General features: G+C 44.5%; 3 protein-coding genes across 5 annotated transcripts in view; 1 reads left to right on the forward strand and 2 right to left on the reverse strand.

The window, feature by feature from the left end:
- LOC138750556 (endogenous retrovirus group 3 member 1 Env polyprotein-like) overlaps positions 1-21,208 on the forward strand; it is a 474,937-nt gene that overhangs the window by 416,641 nt on the left and 37,088 nt on the right. The gene's annotated exons all lie outside the window — the stretch shown is intronic.
- LOC138750555 (uncharacterized) lies at positions 856-6,742 on the reverse strand. 2 transcript variants are annotated; one of them, XR_011349383.1, is made up of 2 exons: positions 1,560-6,742; positions 856-1,454 (listed from the first exon to the last, which is right to left on the reverse strand). XR_011349383.1 is itself a non-coding variant. In XM_069912653.1 (2 exons), exons 1-2 carry the CDS (start codon positions 1,905-1,907, stop codon positions 1,038-1,040), a joined length of 765 nt encoding a protein of 254 aa, XP_069768754.1. In that variant the 5' UTR covers positions 1,908-6,717; the 3' UTR covers positions 856-1,037. The 2 variants fall into 2 exon arrangements, 1 of the variants encoding a protein (XP_069768754.1); XM_069912653.1 differs by having other exon boundaries at positions 1,560-6,717.
- The window catches only part of LOC138750565 (microtubule-actin cross-linking factor 1-like), a 34,427-nt gene continuing 20,393 nt past the window's right edge, over positions 7,175-21,208 (reverse strand). Inside the window, exons 7-8 of one of the 2 annotated variants that reach the window (XM_069912669.1) lie at positions 20,520-20,615; positions 7,175-15,680 (exon numbers count right to left, since the gene is read on the reverse strand). In XM_069912669.1, the coding sequence (XP_069768770.1) occupies positions 15,673-15,680; positions 20,520-20,615 (104 nt within the window). In that variant the 3' untranslated portion in view covers positions 7,175-15,672. The remainder of the gene's footprint in view (positions 15,681-20,519; positions 20,616-21,208) is intronic. The other variant, XM_069912671.1, reaches the window with a different exon arrangement.

The raw sequence follows: 21,208 nt of genomic DNA on the forward strand, positions 1-21,208 counted from the left end.
TGCAACAGGGTGGATCTCCCAGTGGCCACCCATTTCAATGCTTACATGGCTGACCGTGGACTCAAGCACATTTAGATTCTGATGAAAACAATTCATTAAATCAGTAAAAGTTCAACCACAGCAACTGCTGGAATATAAGTTATACAAAACTGCTGGAAAAAGCAGGTCAGGAAGCAGAGAAACCAAGAACTGGAGAAGTAAGAAAACAAGTGTATTTGAATTGACAGGTTGGAGAAAACACAGAATAGGTGTTGGGAAATTTGCAAAGAAAGTCCTGGCCAAATAATGTAAGAAGCAGCCAAGTGGAACCACAAGATGCCCCTGTTATGCAATTTTCCCAGGTGGCACATTTTTGTGGCCTTGTCTTGAGATGTGCATCTATATGTGGTGCTTAAAAACCCACCGTTAAGCTGGAGGAGCTCAGCCCGGATTTTCAGTGTCCATAGGAGATCAAGATATATTCCCAACATTTCAGTCCTGAGCCCTTCTTCAAGGAATGAGCCAGATACAGGAACTCTTAGAAAAGGCACTTTCAGGTGGCCAAATGCCCCACTTGTAAAGCCGCATATAATGGCAATATGGGCTGCCGGAAGGCCACCTGAATGCGCAGGATGCGCCTGCCAAATGAACTTGGTAACCCTCCTCCGAGAGGTATAATCGGCACAACACAGAAATGCTGTGGTGCCGGGTGGAGGTGTTTGTTGTGTTTACCATTTTTGTTTTTGTTCTGCGGTGTTCAAGTGTGGAGTGTATTTGCAATGTGATTTGTCCGTTCCATGGTTTACATCTAGTTTAAACATAATGTGAAATGTTTACATTGCTATATCGAACTCAGATATTTATGAAGCAATAAGATTTCTCAAAAAATGTTTTTTATTACATTTTTGACAAGCACACAAGTCTCATTTATATGCAACCATTACTTCACGAGAACACATAACATGCCAGGCAGTAGGCTCATGTTGTCGCATTGGGTGGGGAGGGTGGAGGGGGGAACAAGTTGTGGAAATTAGGAGCTAGGTGGCAGGGTCATACCCTTACAGGATGGACAAAATGGCAGAATGGATGGCCTGGTGCCCATGGGCCTGCTGATTGCGACAATCTGTGCTAATGGGTGCAGGACCATCTGCTTCAACCAACGTCCACTCTGACAGAAAGTCTTCCTTGTTAATCTCACATATATTGTGCAGGACACAGCGAGCAAACACAACACCTGGGACTAAGGTGGTAGAGATATCCAGACGGTTGGACAGGCACCACCGGCAGCCATTTAGACGGCAATATGCATGTTCCACCACTATCCTTGCAGAATTAAGGGCCTTGTTAAATCTTTGCTGATCCAGATCCAGTCCTTGGTGCTGTGTGAACCCCTTCATCAGCCAATTTCGTAGTGGATATGCCAGATGACCCACAAGATGCGCTGGAACCTCCACTCCATTAACATCCTTGGACACCTGCAGGCACAACAATGGAGAATGTTGTTAATTCATACACATGACCGTTGACACAATAAGCATACATAAGATTGACACATGGAGCTTTGTAGGGTGAACACTCACGTCAGGTGGGAAGTGGTATCCGCCCTGGTCCTCTTCCTTTCTATACAGAGGAGAGTTGGCAAGCACTCGGGCATCATGGGTACTGCCCGGCCAACAAACACATCTGAGAAACTGTAACGTGAATGGAAAGCACAGTGAAGTGATAGACATTGAGATGTGATGTGATAAAGACCAATAAAGGCTTAGCTCACCAGAATCTGTGGTCGACCACCGCTTGCAGAACCATTGAATGCCAGCCTTTGCGATTGTAGTAGGCTGCAGCATGCAAGCTGGGGGCAATAATGGGAATATGTGATCCATCAATGGCACCGGCACACATTGGGTATCCCCTTTGCACCAAGCTGTCATTGGTCTCCTGGAGACGTGTTCCAATGGGCAGGGACATGAGACGTTTACCTCTGGGCAGAAACAATGTCAAGCTGGCACTGAAAGGTGTTGTTAAGGTTACTGAACGCTTACTATACCTTTTGACAATTCACATCTGATAGGTAACAGACTCCATCAGCTGTGTTTGGGCAGGAAACCAATTTATGAATGGGCTGCCTTTTGGCAGCTCATTGACTCGATCGGTAGTCAGTTAGCGCTACTGCATTAAAAATATCAAGGAAGACATCATGGATTTTGGAGCCTGGGACCCTGTTGGGAAGAATTGATCATTGATCCCTGTCTGGAAGATTTGCTGGCCTAAAGACTTATATTTTCTCTCCCAGTCTGTTCTCTGGAAGCCTGTGAATGAGTAAAACCTATACTGGTTGTATTTTCATCGAGATTCATAGCTATCCTATAAACAAAAACTTCTCCATGTCCGCCACAAGAGCGGGGATCTCCCAGTGGCCACCTGCTTCAATTCCCCATCCCATTCTCTTGCTGACTGCCTGTTCATGGTCTTGTCGTGGCTGCTAAAGGTGGTGCTACTGAAATGAAGCACCTCCACACAGTATGAAGTGAACCAGTAACTGCCTTTAAGTGAATCTCTCGTGCTGCTTTTAGGGGACGACCTCATTCCTCTCTGGGGTGCACTGGTCTAGGGGAGTGATGTCAGTGCGTTGCGTAGTCATTGCCTGCCCAGTGACGTGCAACCAGGATGTGGCAACATCTCTCAGGCAATATGTGTCGCCAAACGCATGTTTCTCGTGAGAAGGGAAGGGGGGCCTATGCCATCTTGTACCAACTGACTGGGACAGCGATTCAGCCCGCCTGACCACATGGTCGCTCGGCCTGCTATGAAAAACCTCATCCCTATCACATCCAATTAACACCTTTTGTTGGGCTGGATTTGTCCCCTAACCAGAATTCTGAGCCTTTCTGAGATTTCCTGCTTCTGGGTTATTCTGTTTATTCCTTGAAGAAGGGCTCAGGCCTGAATGCTGGAAAGAATAGCTGAGTTCCCTCAGCATGTCGGTGTGTTTGTAATTATAATCACAGCGTCTGCAGACTTCTGTGTTTCACTCATCTTTATTTGTAATACAAAGAACTGATGTTGGCAGTGGTGGTGGGGAGAGAGTGGGGGGTGGGGAACCATCTGATGGCATCCTCATTAGTACCTGGACCTACCACTTTGTGTCAGCCTATCCCAACAACTGGGAGCTACAACCCTGCGACAGTTCCCATAGAATTAGAGGACTAACAGTAGATCTGTGTGGAAAGAACAACCTTAGCTGCTTCTTGCCCTTTCGTGTAAGACTTTATTCGTAATAAATGATCGACCACAAAAAACCCTGTTCCAAGTCTCTTTCAGCCCTTAGTATCATGTCCATACATTCCCATCATTGAACATTTTACATGCGCTCTCTGTTTGCACTCGGATGGTGAGTGGGAGCAGTTCCTTTGGTGCTTCAACCTTCTCCCGACCCCTGCACAGAAGCTGTTCTTCATCCTGCTGATGCTGGTTCTGATCCTCCTTTCTCTTCCTTGATGGGAGCAGCTGAGAGATGCTGTGGGCAGGGTCAAAGGGCTTCTCCAGGATTTGGCATGGCCTCTTCAGACAAGGATCCTGCTAGATCACACTGATGGGGAAGAGGGAGACTCCAGTGATCCTCTCTGTTGCTCTGAGGGTCCTGTGGATTGACTCCAATCCATTTCTCTGCAAGGACCCTCTCATCCAGTTTAGTTTGTACTTGTGTGGTGTTTCAAGGTCCCTCGGCCTGACGGAGATTGCCGATTCTATCGCATCTGCTGATTCCAAACGACCTTAGTTCCTCCGTCCTGTCGGGTCAGTCCGATTTAATGTTTCTCATCTTTTGTTTGATTTTTTAAGATTGTGTAGTGGATGTGTGTGGGGTATAAGTGCATGGGTGCTTGTGGGTGGGTATATGTGTGAGCGTGTGTAAGAAGGGGTGTGAGGGAAAGTGTGTGTGTGTGTGTGTGTGTGTGTGTGTGTGTGTGTGTGTGTGAGGGAGTGGGAGTGTCTGTTGGCATTTGGGTGTGTGTGGTAGTGTGTGTGTGCGTGCATGTATGTGGGGGTTTTATTTACAGTGAAAAAGTATATACAGAATATTTACAATATATACAGAATATATACAGAAGAGTGAACAAATATATACAAATATATCAACGATCAAATATATACAGAACATATGTACAAAGCACAACATCGACGTCAAATGAAAAGAACTCGACAAAATTATCTCACTTATCGAACACGTCCCTGATATAAAAGCACATCTACCAATTTGCCCCGAAATAGTTGGGGTTGTGTGTGGGATTTGGGATGTGTGTGTGGAGTTGTGTGGAATTGGGTGTGTGTTTGTGGACTGCATGTTCAGGTATTGGGGTGTTGGATGGAACGTGTGAGTGGATGTGTGTGGTGTGTGTGGGTGAGATTGTGCGGTGGATGTGTGTGGGTTATATGTGCATGGTTGCTTGTGGGTGGGAATGTGTGTGGGCGTGTGTAAGAAGGGGTGTGGGGGAGGGTGTGTGTGTGAGGGTGTGTGTGCAGATATGTGGGGCTTTAGTTTACAGTGAAAAAGTATATACAGAATATATACAATATATACAGAATATATACAGAACAGTGAACAAATATATACAAATATATCAACGATCAAATATATACAGAACATTTGCACAAAGCACAACATCGACGTCAAATGGAAGGAACTCGACAAAATTAACTCACTTATGGAACACGTCCCTGATAGAAAAGCACATCTTCCAATTTGCCCCAAAATCATTGGGATGTGTGTCTGGAGTTTTGTGGGATTGGGGTGTGTGTTTGGGGTCTGCATGTGGGGTTATGGAGGGAATGGGTGAGGGGTTGTGTGTGGGGTGTGTGGGTAGGATTGTGTGGTGGATATGTGTGGAGTGTATGTGCTTGGGTCCTTTTGGGTAGGTATGTGTGTGGGCGTGTGTAAGAAGGGGTGTGAGGGAGGTTGTGTGTATGTATGTGTGCGTGTGGGAGGGTGTGGGAGTGGGTATGTGTGCGTGTGTGCATTTCCTTCTTTCCATTTTCCATAAGTGAACAAATATATGCAGACATTTGTACAAAGCACAACATCGACGTCAAATGGAAGGAACTCGACAAAATTATCTCACTGATAGAACATGTCGCTGATATAAAAGAACATCTTCCAATTTGCCCCGAAATAATTGGGGGGACCTATCCTGAACGATTTTCAGAACCTTTCATTCTAAATCCCGACTTCCAGACCCATATTATATTCGTCTAGGAACAAAGTCTACTTTAAATACAAGAATCTGGTTCAGAGACGGGATTAAGGGGAGAGGGAGAAAAGAGATTCTATTGGAGTGTGGATGTGTGTGTGTGTGGGGTCACTGTGGGAGTTGTCTGAGTGTGTGGATTGAGTGTGTGGCAAGTGGATGTGAGAGGTTTGTGTGGGGTGAGTGTTTGGTAAGTGTGGGGATGTGGGGTGTGTGTGTAAGTGGGAGTGTGTGTGGGAAGTGTGTGTAAGTATGTGGGTGTGTGGGGTGTGTGTGGGAATTGTGTGTGGTCTGTGTGTTGTGTGGAGTCAGTGTGGAAGGTGTCTGAGTGTGTGGGAAGTGTGTTTGTGGGTGTGTGTGAGAGGTGTGTGTGGGGTGTGTGTAAGTGGGAGTGTGTGGGTTGTATGTGAGGATTAGTGTAGGGGGCTGTGTGGGGGTGTCTGAGTGTGTGGATGGGGGGTGAGAGTGTGTGGGATGGGTGGATGGGGGTGTGGAGGGGTGTGTGTTGTGGGGTATGTGTGTGGGAGTGTGTATGAGGGGTATGTGTGTGGGTTATGTGTGGTGTGTGTTTGTGAGGGATGTGTGTTTGTGGAGGGTGGATGTGTAGGGAGTGGGGTATGTGGGGGGTGGGTGTGTGTATAGTGTGTTAGTGTGGGGTGTGTGTGTGTGAGTGATGGGTGAGAGAGGGGTGTGTGTGGGAAATGTGTGTAGATGAGTGTTTGTGAAGATAAGTGTAGGGGCTGTGTGGGGGTGTCTGAGTGTGTGGGTGGGGGGTGAGAGTGTGTATGAGATGGGTGGGTGGGTGTTGTGGAGGGGTGTGTGTTGTGGGGTATGTGTGTGGCAGTGTGTGTGGGTTATGTGTGGTGTGTGTTTGTGAGGGATGTGTGATTGTGGGGAGTGGGTGTGTGGGGAGTGGGGTGTGTGGGGGTGGGTGTGTGTATGGTGTGTTAATGTGGTGTGTGTGTGAGGGATGGGTGTGTGTGGGAAGTGTGTGTAGATGTGTGTTTGTGAGAATATGTGTAGGGGGCAGTGTGGGGGTGTCTGAGTGTGTGGATGTGTGGGTGGGGGGTGAGAGTGTGTGGGATGGGTGGAGAGATGATGTGGAGGGGTGTGTGTTGTGGGGCATGTGTGAGGGTGTGTGTATGAGGGGTGTGGGTGTGGGTTATGTGTGGTGTGTGTGAGGGGTGTGTGTGTGGTTGTGAGGGGTGTGAGTTTGTGGGGGATGGGTGTATGGGGAGTGTGTGAGGGGTGTGGGTTTGGGGTGTGTGTGGGGGTGTGTATGTGTGAGTGGGTGTGTGTGGCAGGGTGAGTGTGTGTGTCAGTGTCTGTGTGGTGCACCAACGTATATAGGTCATGGCAAGCATTGCATGCGCCCCCACCCCGCTTGTCAGCGCTACTTCCATCCCCATACTTGTCAATGACGACGTCATCTTGCACCCCTTGACACATCAGCGATGGCACCAACCTCCCTCCCTCCATCAGCGATGGCACCAACCTCCCTCCCTCCATCAGCGATGGCACCAACCACCCTCCCTCCATCAGCGATGGGACCACCCCACTCCTTCTATCAGCGATGGCACCAACCTCCCTCCCTCCATCAGCGATGGCACCAACCTCCCTCCCTCCATCAGCGATGGCACCACCCCCCCTCCTTCCATCAGCGATGGCACCAAGCTCCCTCCCTCCATCAGCGATGGCACCACCCCCCTCCCTCCATCAGCGATGGCACCAACCTCCCTCCCTCCATCAGCGATGGCACCAACCCCCCTCCCTCCATCAGCGATGGCACCAATCCACCTCCTTCCATCAGCGACGGCACCAACCCCCCTCCCTCCATCAGCGAAGGCATCACCCCCCTCCCTCCATCAGCGACAGCACCAACCCCCCTCCCTCCATCAGCGAAAGCACCACCCCCCTCCCTCCATCAGCGACGGCACCAACCCCCCTCCCTCCATCAGCGACGGCACCACCCCCTCCCTCCATCAGCGATGGCACCAATGCCCTCACCCACACCTCCCCATGGGTCAGCGACTGCACCAATGCCCTCACTTCCACCATGGGCGCTATTTTGGGGTTTGTGTGTGTGGGGAATTTGGGTAAGTCTCTGATGTTTGGGGAGGTGTGTATGGTGTGTATGTGTGGTGGGTTAGTGTGTGTGGTGGGTTAGTGTGTGGGGTGGATTTGAGTGTGGGGGTTGTTTGTGTTTGTGTGGTGTTTTTGTGTGTGAGTTTGTGTGTGTTAGGGGTTTTGTGCTTGTGTGGTGTTTATGAGTGGGGTTTGTGTGTGTGTGGGATTTGAATATAGAGAGTGTGTGTGTGGGTATGGGATGTGTGGCTTGTGTGGGGTTTGCATATGGAGGGTTGGTGTGTGTGTGTGTGTGTGTGTGTGTGTGTGTGTGTGTGATATACGTGGAGGGAATGTGTGTGTGTCTGTGTGTGAGCGCATGAGTGTGGGGGAAATATGTGTGGGGTGGTGTGGGTGGGTGGATTTGCGGGTTTGTGTGTGAGGGGGTTGTATGAGGGAGTGTGTGTGTGGGCGTATTTATGGGGTGTGTGTGTGTAGGGGTATGTAGTTCGGGATGTGTGTGTAGGGCAATGTGAGTGGGAGTGCATGTGTGAGGGACTTGTGTGGGAAGGTGTTTGTGCAGGGTCGCATTAGTGCGTGTGCATGGTGGGATTTGTCTGGCAATGTTTGTGTCAAGGGTGTGAAGGGTGTGTGTGCGGAGAAATAAGTGTGGCAGTGCATGCGAGGGAGGGAGTGTGTAGGGGGCATGATTGGGAATGGGTTTGTGCGTGGGTTGTGTGTGCAGGGGTGTGAATGCGGTGGTGAATATGGAGGGGCGTCCATGTGCTGGGTGTGTATGTGGGGTATGTGTTTGGGGATGGGTGGAGGTCTATGAATGGGTGTGTGTGTGGTTTGTGTTGGGTGTGTGTGGGACGGGTATGTTATTGTTTTTGTGGGGAAGTCTGTAGGGTTATGATTGTGTGGGGTGTGTATGTGGGGAGTGAGTGGGGGATGTCCATTGGGGCCATGTTTTTTGGAGCAGATGTGTAGGGTTGTATTGTGTGAGTGTGCGTGTATGTGTGTGTGTAGCTGGGTGTTGATTTTGTGTTGGTTGTGTGTGGGAGGTGGTCAAGTGTGAATGTGTGTGTGTTTGGGTGTGTGTGTGAGAGGTATATGGGGTGTGGGTGGGTGTGTGTGGGGGGGACTGTGTGTGTGAAAGGATGTGTGTACGGGTATGTGTGTGGGAGGTTTATCTGTGTAGGGGTTGTATTGTGTGAGTGTGCGTGTATGTGTGTGTGTAGCTTGGTGTTGATTTTGTGTTGGTTGTGTGTGGGAGGTGGTCAAGTGTGAAGGTGTGTGTGTGTTTGGGGTTGTGTGTGAGAGGTATATGGGGTGTGGGTGGGTGTGTGTTGGGGGGACTGAGTGTGAGAGGATGTGTGTACGGGTATGTGTGTGGGAGGTTTATCTGTCCAGGGGTTGTATCGGGTGAGTGTGAGTGTGCGTTTATGTGTGGGATGTGTGGCTGGGAGTTGATTTTGTGAGTTGTGTGTGGGAGGTGGTCATGTGTGAAGGTGTGTGTGAGGGGTGTATGTGGGCGGTGTTTCTGGGTTGTGCGTCGGGGTATACGTGTAGGTGTGGTGTGTGGGAAGGGGACTGTGGGTGCATTGGGTGTTTGTGGAGTGAGGGTGTGGAAGGTGTGTATGAGTGTCGAAGGGTGTTTGTGTATATCTGTCAGAGGTTGTGTGTGGGGGAGTATGTGTATGGGGGATATGTGTGTGTGTGTGCGCAGAGTGTATGTGTGGGAGTTTGTGAGCGTGAGGTTGTGTTCCTGGGATGTGTATGTGTGTGTGGGGTGTGCATGTGGGAGGTGTGTGATTGTGGGGGGTGTGAGTCGGGGCTTGTATGTGTGGAATGTGTGTCTGGGGATGCGTGTTGGGGGTTGTGTGTAGGGTGTGTGTGTGGGAGGTGTGTGATTGTTGGGGTATGTGTCTGGGGTATGTGTCTCGAGTGTGTTGCAGTTTTTTCAGGGGGGGAGTCTAGTGTTTTTTATTGTTGGTTGAGGGTTTTTGTTTAAGTTAATTGTGAAAGATTGGGTGCCATTGTGTAAGTTGTAATAAGTAATTTAAGTTTTACAATTGTTAATGTTAAGGGTTTAAATCACCCAATAAAAAGGCAATGTGTGATAGATTATATTAAGAAGCTAAAAGTAGGGATCGTGGCAAGATAGCGTAGAGTCTAGACATGTAATCTCGACCTCTCTGGCCAGATTTTTAAATACCTGTTTTTTAACCTTTGTTTTCAAGTTTAAACTTTTTAAATTTTAGTTTAAAGTATCAAGCAATTATTATGGCCACTAATGGTAAAAAGATTAAACCTCAAGTTCATAAGAATATCCATTTTCGAAGTGCTGAGGATCTGGGGACTAGACGACCTGAAACAGCCCCTGGCTCAATTTCTTCATTGCCTAGACCCCAAAGATTTCCTGTGCGGGCTGAAAAAAAATCTATTGCTACCAAATGAAGGATGGCGCTGGAATTACCCATTCCCCGGAAGAAGGTGCGTGTTCCCAAGAAGTAGAAAGCCTTTTGATTTCAATGGAGGGAGCACACAGGAAAATGTCTCCATTATTGGAAATGCATCAGGTCGACGTCGATTCAATCCAGTTAAAGAAGTTTTGTGGCATAAAGGTTATAAGTCTACTTTTCGTTACCCTGCAGTGTTGAAGGTGTTTTACGGAGTCTATCAATTTTGGTTTTTTGAAACTGATTGTGAAGCAATGATTTTTGCTGACTCATGGCCAGATATAAGAGGACAAAGACATAGTCCAGCATTATCTCCTAAAGAAAACTTTGGTAGCTCTGGAAAAGGAAGAAATGGCAAAAATGGGAAAAAAACAGGAATGGAAAGAGTCCAACTTCTGAAATGGGATTTTCAAGATTGGAGTCTTTTGGGTTAAAAGAATTTTCTTATTCTATTTTTTCTTTTGTTCTTATAATATTTTGATGTTACTGACTGTTTGGCTGGGCAAGGAGAGATTTGGACTTTCTTTACTAGTCATCAGCCACTGGTGGGTGACCCACACCCAATTTTTGTTTAGGGGATTACTACCTTTTGGTAGTTTTTTTTTGGGGGGGGGGGTTTCTTTTTTTTTCCTTTTTCTTTATTTTTAATTTTTTTTTATTTTTTAATTTGTGATTTTTTTATTGGAGGGCCTATATACATTAATTTGAGTTTTTATATAAAGATATTATTGGTATTTAGTAATAATAGTAGATATGTCAAAGTTGAGGTTTGCTACTTTTAATGTTCGAGGATTAAATAGTTAGGTTAAACGTAAGCGGGTCTTGGCATATATTAAGAAAATGAAAATTGATATTGCTTTTTTACAAGAAACACATTTGAATGTGAAGGAAAGCGTGAAATTAAAAAGGAACTGGGTTGGGCATGTATATTCTTCTTCATTTAATTCTAAGGCTAAAGATGTAGCTATTTTGAAACGTAAAAATGTATCTTTTGAATTACAATCAAAGGAGAAAAAGGCAGAAAAAATAAAAATTTAAAGAAGCTAAAAGTAGATATTGTCTTTTTGCAAAGGACTCATTTGACAGAAAAAGAACATTTGAAGTTGAAGAGAGATTGGTCAGGACATGTAATTTTTTCTTCATTAAACTCTAAAACTAGAGGCGTGGTGATATTAGTTAATAAAAATAAACTTTTTGCTGTGGATTTTTTTTTTGATAATGTTGGAAGAGTACTGATTGTTAATTGGAAGATTTTTTTCTGAAAGTTGGACTTTAATGTATGTTTATGCACCAAATGAAGATGATCAGACATTTATTTCAGGGACATTTTTAAATTCGAATCAGGCATATGGGAATGTGTTAGTCGGAATAGATTTTAACTGTTGTTATGATCCCTTGTTGGACAAATCTCCAAAAATTGTTCAAAGAACTAAAATGGCAAAAAGACTGTTTAAGATGATGGAGGATTTAAATTTAGTGGAAATTTGGAGGAAATTAAATCCAACTGAGAAAGATTATTCACTTTATTCAGCTCGGCATAATTCTTTCTCTAGAATAAATGTATTTTTGATTTCTGTGCATTTACAAGTAGATTTAATTTTGCAGAATATAAAAGTAGGTTATTCTCATATCCTTCATTAAATGTTTAGGGACTGAATTAACTGAGACAGCTTATCGATGGAGGTTTAATGAAAAGTTATTGAAGAGACCGGATTTCATTTAGTAGATGAGAGATCAAATTATTTTTTAATACAAATGAAAGAAAATTCAGTTCAAAGTAAATTTATTTTGTGGGATGCTTTAAAAGCATATTTGAGGGGACAAATTATTAGCGATACAACTAAGAGAGAAAAAAACTATTTATTCGTAAGTTTAAATTTGGAAAAGGAAATCGAAGGCTTGGAGAAAAAAATTAAAAAAAATTATACAGAGGATGAAAGGATAAATTTATCTAAAGTGAAATTACATTATAATTTACAAATGTATAAATATGAGAAAATGATTTTGCAGTCTAAACAATGTTATTATCAATTGGGAGAAAGAGTGCATATGGTTTGGCATGGCAACATAAAACTGAGCAAGTATCAAGGACAATTAATGCTATTAGGAAGAATGGAGAAATTACATAAATGAATACTGATGAATTTTTAAAATTTAATGAAAATTTATATATGTCAGAGGGTTATCAAAAAATGGATCAAATTGATTTATTTTTATCTAGTTTAAATTTGCCAGTGTTGAATGAATTTGAGGTAAAGAATTTAGATATTTTATTTACTGAATTAGAATTGAGAGAAGCTTTGCAATCGATGCCTGATGGGAAATCTCCTGGAGAGGATGGATTTAAGGTGGTGTTTTATAAAAAATTTAATGATTTATTATTTCCATTATATAAAGATGTTTTGAAACAAGCAACTAAAATGGATGTATTTCCAGAATCTTTCTCAAAAGCATTGATTACAGTTATACCTAAAAAAAGAAAGGAACTCTTTAAAAGTGTCACCTTACAGACCGATATCATTATTAAATGTTGATTATAGATTGGTGTCAAAAGTTTCAGATAATAGGTTAGTGAATTATTTGCCAAATTTTTTTACGTAACAATCAGGTAGGGTTTGTCAAAGACAATATAGTTAAATTGTCATCAGATAATATAGTTAAATTGATTTCATTAATTAATGCTAAAAACAACAAGATAATCAACCAACGGATATATCTTTGGATGCTGAGAAGGCATTTGATCGAGTTGAGTGGAAGTTTTTGTTTAAAGTATTGGAAAAATTTAATTTTGTTCCATTTTTTAGGGGTTGGGTTAGGGCTTTATATGCAGAACTTACGACAAGGGTAATAACGAATGGTGAGATTTCAAAATCTTTTAATTTATCTTGTTCTACAAGACAGGGTTTTCCTCTTTCACCTGCTTTACTTGCTTTGGTGACAGAACCTTTACCTCAGGCTGTTTGACATGATTTTGGTGTTAGAGGACTTAAAGTGAGAGAAAATGAAAATAAAATTAGCTTATTTACACATGATGTTTTTGTATATTTAACTAATCCAAAAACTTCACTAAAATTATCACAGGACTTGTTGAATAAGTATGGCAAATTATCGGGATATGAGATTAATTGGGAAAAGAGTGAGGTTTTACCAATAGCAGAAGAAGATTTTATGGATTGTAGACAAATTACTAAATTTAGATGGTCAAATAAAATTAAATATTTAGGAATAGTTGTAAATAAAAATGATCATGAATTATTTATTTTGCATTATGTACCTTTATTAAATAAGGTTAAAATTGATTTAGATAAGTGGAAAGATTTACCACTGACCTTAATAGGAAGAGTGAATTGCATAAAGATGAACATTTATGCTCGAGTACAATACTTTTTTCAATCTATTCCTTGCATAGTTGGGTTATTCTTATGGAAAGGTAAATTATCGAGGGTTTCTTTCCAAAAATGGACTTGGCATTATAAATTGGGTGGTTTGCAATTACATTGTTTTTATAATTATTATGAGGTGGCACCGATGAAGTTTATTAATTGGTTATTTGATAATCAACAATCTCCTAGGTGGGCAAAGATAAAGATGGCTCAGATTTTGGAAAATAATATTAATCATTTCATATATAAATTGAATCCTTTATTGTTACAAGAATTTAAATTATCCGTTTTTCGACATATAATGAATATTTGGTAAAATCGCAATTTAATTCTTGATTCTATCGGAATAATTTCGATAAGATCACCATTATATCAGAATAAATTAATTCCCTTTTCATGATAGAATCCTTACTTAAAAGATTAGGAAATTAAAGGATTAGTGAATGTAATAGATTGTTTTGAAGCAGGGAGGTTTTGTTCATTTAAAAGGTTGCAGGAAAGATATGGTATTGCATCAAATTTTTTGTTTATTACCAACTTTGAGATTATTTAAAGAAGAATTATGGGAAGGAAATAAATTTACCAGGTCAAAAGAAATTTGAATTATTAATTGCAGATAAAGGTGAAAAATGCTTTATTTCTGATATGTATAGCTTGTTGCAGGAGAAAATGGAAAAAGACAAATGGGAAAGAATTAAATATTATTTTGACATGGGAGGAATGGTCAAAACTGTGTGTTGACGGTGTTACCAAGTTAATTAATGTGAGGTATACTATGGTCAATTAGAATTTTTTGCATCAATTATATTCAACCCCTGAGAAATTGAAGAGATATGGATTCAGTTTAACAGATTTCTGTTTTAGATGTAGAGAGCAGAAAGTTACTTTTGTACATTCAGTTTGGTCGTGAAAGAAAATTAAGCATTTTTGGGAGGAAATTATAAAATTTTTGAGGGATTTGTTTCAAAGGGATATTTAATGGATCCAAAAATATGTTTGTTGGGTTATGTTAATGTTCCATTTGTTGATTCAAAATGCCTAAACCATATTTGGCTTTGTTAAGATTTGGGTTAGCAGTAGCGAGAAAATATATAGCTGTCACATGGAAGAATATAAACTTGCAAAGATGGCATAACGGATTGCACTCTTGTCTATATTTAGAAAAATTAACATATAATGTAAGTAATTATTCTTTTTTATTTATATGTGGTGTTTATATTTGAAACACATGGCTATAGAAATTAAATCAATGTTGTAATGTTGGCAGACCAATCAGGGAATATTTGATACATTTCTCTAAGGTTTTGGGGGAGGAGAGGTTGTTTTTTTTTTCTTTATTTTGGTTATTTTTTTCTTTTTTTGGTTTTTATTGTATTAGTAAGGGGGAGGGGATGTAGCTTACAGTTATTTTATGTGTATTTGATTTTCTTTATGTAATTTGAGAATATTAAATAAAATCTTTCAAAGAATCGAGTGTGTATGTGTGTGTGTGTGTGGGGCGTGTGCGTCAGGGTTTGTGTGTGTGGGGGTGTGGTAGGAACTGCCGCTGATCCCCGAGTCCTCCCCACTGCCGCCGCTGATCCCCGACCCCTCCCCACTGCTGCCTGACACATCGATTCCTCCAGACGCTCGAGATTCCAGCCGGCTTCTCTGAGCAGGGTGTCACGGTTGATGTAGTGGTTAGGGCAATGCCTTTACATGGCCAGTGGTCAGGACTGGACCTCAGTTTGAATTCTGCGCTGTCTGTCAGAAAGTTCTCCTCCTCGTTGCTATCAAGTGGCTTCTGTGTTCAATCTTGCCTTTGAAAGTTCTTCTGCATTCAGGACAGGTTGTTCCAGATGGCAGATCAGGCTTGGGTTGGTACGGCCTCTCCTCTCATCTTCTTCTATTTCTGCACATCTGCTGGCTTCAAAGGTTGCTGTTCCCTCTCAGATGATGGTTTGCCAGACCTTTCTGTCCATGGTTCATCCACCCTTTGACAGGTCTTGTTTTTCATCCTGCAGGGTGTCTAGCCACCCTCCTCACCAGGCAAGCCTGATGGGGGAGCCGGTTTAGTCGCCGACCACTCGACCATGCGACAGGTAGTACTGGGTTACATGGTACCAGTAGCACTCAGGCGAGTGACCTGACACAGATCCTTGTTTACTCTTCACTTCATGCAAAAAGGCTCCCAAGTACTCATGTTGACCATGACTGTGGCCAATATGCCTTTGTTGAAGAGCCTCAGGATCCGTACTTCCATTTCAGTTCATCTAATACTAGAAGGGGTGTCCTATAGTTGTTTCCTTGATGCAGAGTTAAAGGCTTTGGTGTGGGTGATGAATGACGTGTACAAAGGTTGGATCTGTTCACTACATTTTTTTGGAGTTGTCGAATTTTTAGGTGTTGGCAGAAATCTCCTTGAACTTTGTTGAGATCCTCCAGGACTGGATGTAGAAATACCTGAACATGTTGATTGTGTTTCCAAGTGTGGCTGCCTTATTGACAGTTGGTCCTGCTACCAGCTCGACTTCCAGCACAAGTTGTTGTCCTCCCTTCTGCGCTTCACGAATCTACAAGCAGTGGAAACAAAAGTCATTCAAGGGAAGAGATGAACAGAGTTGAGGAAGATCACGCGAAGACGACCAATGGTCTTCAGCTCAAAATCATCTTCACTTTTTCGTAAAGATTCAGAGACAATAGAAACCCATTAATCCCCTATCCCTCTATCCCTCCCCCTTCGTCGACAACTCTTCCTCCCTCTCCCTCCCTCTCCTTCCCCTCTAACTCTCACTCTCTACGAATATCCCTCCCCATCCTCAAAAACTCTCCTTTCCTCTCCCTCTCCTTTTCCCCTCACCCTCTCCCTCTATCACTCCCCTTTCCTCAACAACTCTCCCTCCCTCTACTTTCCTCTCCCTCTCCCCCTCACCCTCTCCCAAAATCCCTCCCCTCAAAAAATTTCCCTCCCTTTCCTCCTCTTTCCCCTCTCCCTCTCCTTCCCCTCTCCCTCTCCTCCTGCCCTCACTCTCTCCCTATATCCCTCCCATTCCTCAAAAACTCTCCTCTCCCTCTCCTCCTCTTCCCCTCACCCTCTCCCAAAATCCCTATCCCTTCCTCAACAACTCTCCCTCCCTCTCCCTTTCCCCCTCCTTCCCCTCCCTCTCCTTCCCCTCCTCACCCTCACCCCATTACTCCCCCTTCCTCGAAAACTCTCCCTCACTCTCCTTTCCTCTCCCTCTCCTTTCCCTCTCCTCCTCTTCCCCTCACCCTCAGCCTATATCGCTCCCCCTTCCTCACCAACTCTCCCTCTCTCCTTTCCTCTCCCTCTCCATCTCTTATCGCTCTCCTTCTCCTCTTACCCTCACACTCTTCCCTATATCCTTCCCCATTCCTCGACAAGTTTCCCTCCCTCTCCATCTCCTTCCTCTCTCCCTCTCTTTCTTCTCACCCTCCCACTATCCCTCCCCTTCCTCGACAACTCTCCCTCCCTCTCCCATTCCTTCCACTTTCCATCTTCTTCTCCTCCCCCACTCTCTCCCTATATCCCTCCCCTTCCTCGATAACTCTCCCTCCCTCCCTCTCCTTCCCTTCCCCTCACAATCTCCCTATAACCCTCTGCCTTCCTTGACAATTATCCCTCATCCTCTTTCCCTTCTCCTTCTCCTTCCCCTCACCCTCTCCCTATATTCCTTACCCTTCCTCGACAACTCTCCCTCCCTCTTCTTTCCTCTTCCTCTCTTTCCCCTATCCATCGACTTCTCCTCTTCCACTTCCCCTATCCCTTCCCTTCTTTGACAACTCTCCCTGCCTCTCCCTCTCCTCTTCCCCTCTAACCCACCCCCTTCTTCGACAAGTCTACCTCCCACTCCATTCTTCTCTCTCTCCTTCCCCTCTCTTATGCCCCTCACCCTCTCCCTATATTCCTCCCCCTTCCTTTACAACTCTTCCTCCCTATCCTTTTCTCTCCCTCTCCTTCTCCTCAAACTCTCCCTGTATCCTTCCCCCCTTCCTCGACATTTCTTCCTCTCTCCTTCCCCTTTCCCTCTCCTCCCACTCACCCTCTCTCCCTCTATCCCACCGCCTTCCTTGACAACTCTCCCTCCCTCTCCTTCCCCACTCTCTCTCTTTTTCCTCTTCCCTTCACCCTCTCACTATATCCCTCCCCCTTCCTCGACAACACTCCCTCCCTCTCTTTTCCTCTCCCTCTCCTTCCCCTCTCCCTCCTCTTCCCCTCTCCCTCCCCTGAGTGAGGTGCTGGATTTGGGAGGGGGGGAGGTCAAATGCAAGGGAAAGTCTACAATATATCCTTTCTAGCATTGATGGAGAGAAGGATTTTGAGCTGAACGCTCTCTGCACCCTGAAAGAGACAACATGGTGGAGAGGATGGTAAAAAAACATCCAGCCTGCTGGACTTCATGATTTGGGGAACTGAGTGTAAAAGTTGGTGAGTCAAGTTACAGCTGTATAAAATTTTGGTTCGCCGCATTTGGAATATTACGTAGTGTTCTGGTCCCTGAATTCACGGGAGGATGTCGAAGATCTTGTAGACCTCTATCAAGTCTCCTCTAATCCTTCTACACTCCAGCTCTGTGAACCTTGCCTCATGAGAATTGTTTCCCAATCCAGGCAGCATCCTGGTAAATCTCCTCTGTCCCCTCTCCTTCCTATAATGAGGTGACCAGAACTGAACATAATATTCTAAGTGAGTCATACCAAAGATTTATAGATTTGCAACATGACAACTCTACTCCTGAATTCAAACCACCTATGAAGGAATCTCAGCACACCATAATCCTTCTTCACTCTCCTATCAAACTGTGCGGCAACCTTGAGAAATGTGTAGATTTGCAACCCAAGGTTCCTCTGTTCATCCACACTCTTAAGTAACTGACCATTAACTCTGGACTCAGCCTTCTGGTTTGTCCTTCCAAAATGCATCAACTCTCAGTTATCTGGATTGAAATCCATCCACCACTTTTCTGCCTAACTCTGCATCCCACCTTCATCATTTTGTAACCTTTAACAGCCTTCATCTCCATCCACAACTCCTCCAAACCAACCTCCGTGACATCCGCAAACTTACTGACCTATCCATCCGCCTCTTCATCCAGGTGACATGAAAATCACAAAGAGCAGGGGTCGCAGAACAGATCCCTGCGGCACCAACCTCCAGGCAGAATACTTTCATTCCACTACGACACTCTGCTTTCTTCCGACATGACAGCTTTTATTTCATGCAGGTAATTTTTCGCTCATCCCATGACTCAGGACTTTCCGAAGGAGTCTCCTGTGACCGACCTTCTCAGACGCCTTGCTAAAATCCTCGTAGACCTCATCTATCACCGTACCCTCATTAATTTCTTTTGTAACCTCCTCCAAAGACTGAGTTAGATTTGTGAGGCCCAAGCTTGCCTTCACAAAGACATGCTGACTATCCTTGAGTAGAGTGTATTTCTCCAGATCTTCATAGATCCCATCCTTAAGAATCCCTTACATTAGTTTACTCACCAATAATGTAAGACTAACCCTAATTCCCATGATTCTCCCTATTACCTTTTTTAAACAAGGGGACTCTATTTACCATTCTCCAATCCACCCGAGTCGCGCTGCCGTCTATCTCCCTCCTTGCCCACATGAGTGGTGCTGCTGTCTCACCCCCCCCCCCACTCATCTGGGTCACGCTGCTGCCTCTCCAACCCACCCCCCCACCCCTTCACCAAGGGTCGATATCGACCACTTTGGAGACCCCTAATATGTTATTTAAAGTAACTTAATGTCACTTTATTCGATTCAGCAAAGAGTGGGGCAGGGAGGCAAGGTTAGGGGGGCTTTACTAAAGCTCAGCCTGGAGTGGTAGTTAATCCGCCACAGTTGACATGGCGTTGCAGTCGTGCTCCAATCTTCAAATATGCCTGGATGCAGCAGGCATGGATAATTGCCGATGATTTGCCACAACCCATTTTTTATACACTTGTGGATGCATGAAACTATGCACCAGCTTTGATCTTTTTCAAACTTCGAACATGCGAGGCAGAAGCTTTAATAGTAAGAACCCATTTACTTGTTTCAGATGGTGAAGAGAAGCAACATCCACGTCATTCTGTGCATTTCTAAATGGCACATTGGGGAAGTAGTGAAATCAAATTGCATGAGTGGATGCAATTGCTTTGGATGAGACCTTAAACCACATCCTATATGGTTTTTAAAGAACATACAAGATTCTATCGTACAATAAATTCTGTTCTTTACCCGGCCTCGGGCCTAGTCGGTTCGAGCAGTGAGTCGGAGGAGGCGGAGACCAGAGTTTGGGCAGTGTTCGGAGGTGGAGCGAGTTGAGAGTGACAGGTTTAATTGGTCAAGGCCGATAAAAGGAGGGAAACGCAAAGGAGAGGCCAGCGAGGAGTGGCCCAGTGAGTAGTGGCCTGGTGAAAGAGTGGGGTTTCGAGGCTTTGGCTCGAGAGGGTTCAGCGAGTAGAGGCTGAGGTCGAGTGTATCTAGATTAAGGTAAGACTATATTTTTTTTGTTATTTTCTCTTTCTAAGGTGAGGGGGAAGAGAGAAGGGTTGAGTGTGAGAGCAGTTTGCTCTTTTCAGTGTCAGATGTGAAAGGTCCTGGAGTCTTCGACCTCCTGGACATCCACGATTGCACTAGGTGTACTGAGCTGCAGCATCTCAGGGACCGTGTTAGGGAATTGGAGCTGCAGCTCAATGACCTCGACCTGGTCAGTGAGAGTGAGGCCATCATAGATAGGAGCTATAGCCAGGTGGTCTCAACAGGGCCACAGGAGGAGGATCAGTGGGTTCCAGTTAGGAGAGGGGAAAGGGAAGAGACAGATACAGGAGGGGGCACCTGTGACTGAAGCACTCAACAAATGGTACACCTCCTTGAGGAGCATTCAGGCTGGGGAAGGAATCAGTGGCTGTATCTCTGGCACAAGGTCAACCTCTGTTGCCCAAAAGGGTAGGGAAAGGAAGAGGAGGGTAATAGTTATAGGGGATTCGATGGTCAGGATGACAAATTGTGGATTCTGTGGATACGATTAAGGAAACAGATTGGTGCCAGGGTCTGGGATGTAACTTCCTGTGTCATTTCAGAACAAGTTGGATAGCTGCCTGGATGTGAGGGGATTGGAGGTTTATGGACAGGGAGTGGGTAAGTGGGGCTAGAGGAGCCACTTAAATCGGTGTGGTCTCGAGGGGCCGAGATGTCCTGTATCTGGACTGTAATTGTCTCAGCCAAGATTTATCTTGCAATCAACATCATCTGGTCATTCCTGCATTGCTATTAGGGACCAGTTATGTGTGCAAAATAGCAATGTTTCTCAACTAGGTCAACGACCCTGCTTCATCAATCCAGAAATAAAACATTTCCAAAATCGCAGTGGTGAGAAGTGCCAGGTAAAAGTAAACCTTCAAGATCTTCCACTTGGACATTTGTCCGTTCCAACGTCCTCTTCTGCTCTGATGTTTCCTGACGCAAACGCTGGAATCTCTGTTCGATGGTAGCTAAAATGAACACAAGGTTCTGTTACACATACATTTAAAAATGTCTTCAAAGATTTACCATGTTTCCGGTGTTTTCTTCCCAACAAACACATTTTTTTGGTTTGGAGCGAGAACTGTGGGTTTAGTAATATTTAAAGCAATGCAGAACAGAAGATGACGAGAGAAAAGGTGAGCAAGGAATGAAAAAAGTTTGGAGGGAATCAGCGTGAAATAGCAGACAAGTGAAATGAAGAACAGTGAAAAGGAATGGACATTTGCAAAAGAAAATGGAGAGAGAAAGAGAGGGACAGTTGTGCAACTCTGTTGAAAACATGTTGACTTCAAGGCCTTTTACTCATCGAGAGGAGCAGGTGAAGTGGGGGGGAGCTGGGGCCGGGGAGGAGCAGGAACAACAAAGAATACCCTGCTGAATAGAGAAGACTCTGAGAGCAGCTGCAACCGTTCTCACCAGAACTCTATCCCGCCCTTCAGGTGCTCAGATGCATGGATCTTCAGTGCCCTCCCAGCACAGCATGAGAAATCCCCTCTCATTGGGGGGTCTTTGAGACATCACAGCCCTAAACACTTCCTTGGCTGCATGTTTGCCAGATGTT

Source organism: Narcine bancroftii, unplaced genomic scaffold, assembly GCF_036971445.1.
Source record: "Narcine bancroftii isolate sNarBan1 unplaced genomic scaffold, sNarBan1.hap1 Scaffold_166, whole genome shotgun sequence".
Classification (NCBI taxonomy): Eukaryota; Metazoa; Chordata; class Chondrichthyes; order Torpediniformes; family Narcinidae; genus Narcine; species Narcine bancroftii.

Coding starts and splice junctions, on each gene's coding strand:
- LOC138750555 (XM_069912653.1), bottom strand. CDS start 1,907: ATGACAGCTTGGTGCAAAGGGGATACCCAATGTGTGCCGGTGCCATTG. Junction 1,455..1,559: donor GATACCACTTCCCACCTGAC/GTGAGTGTTCAC, acceptor TTGTGCCTGCAG/GTGTCCAAGGATGTTAATGG.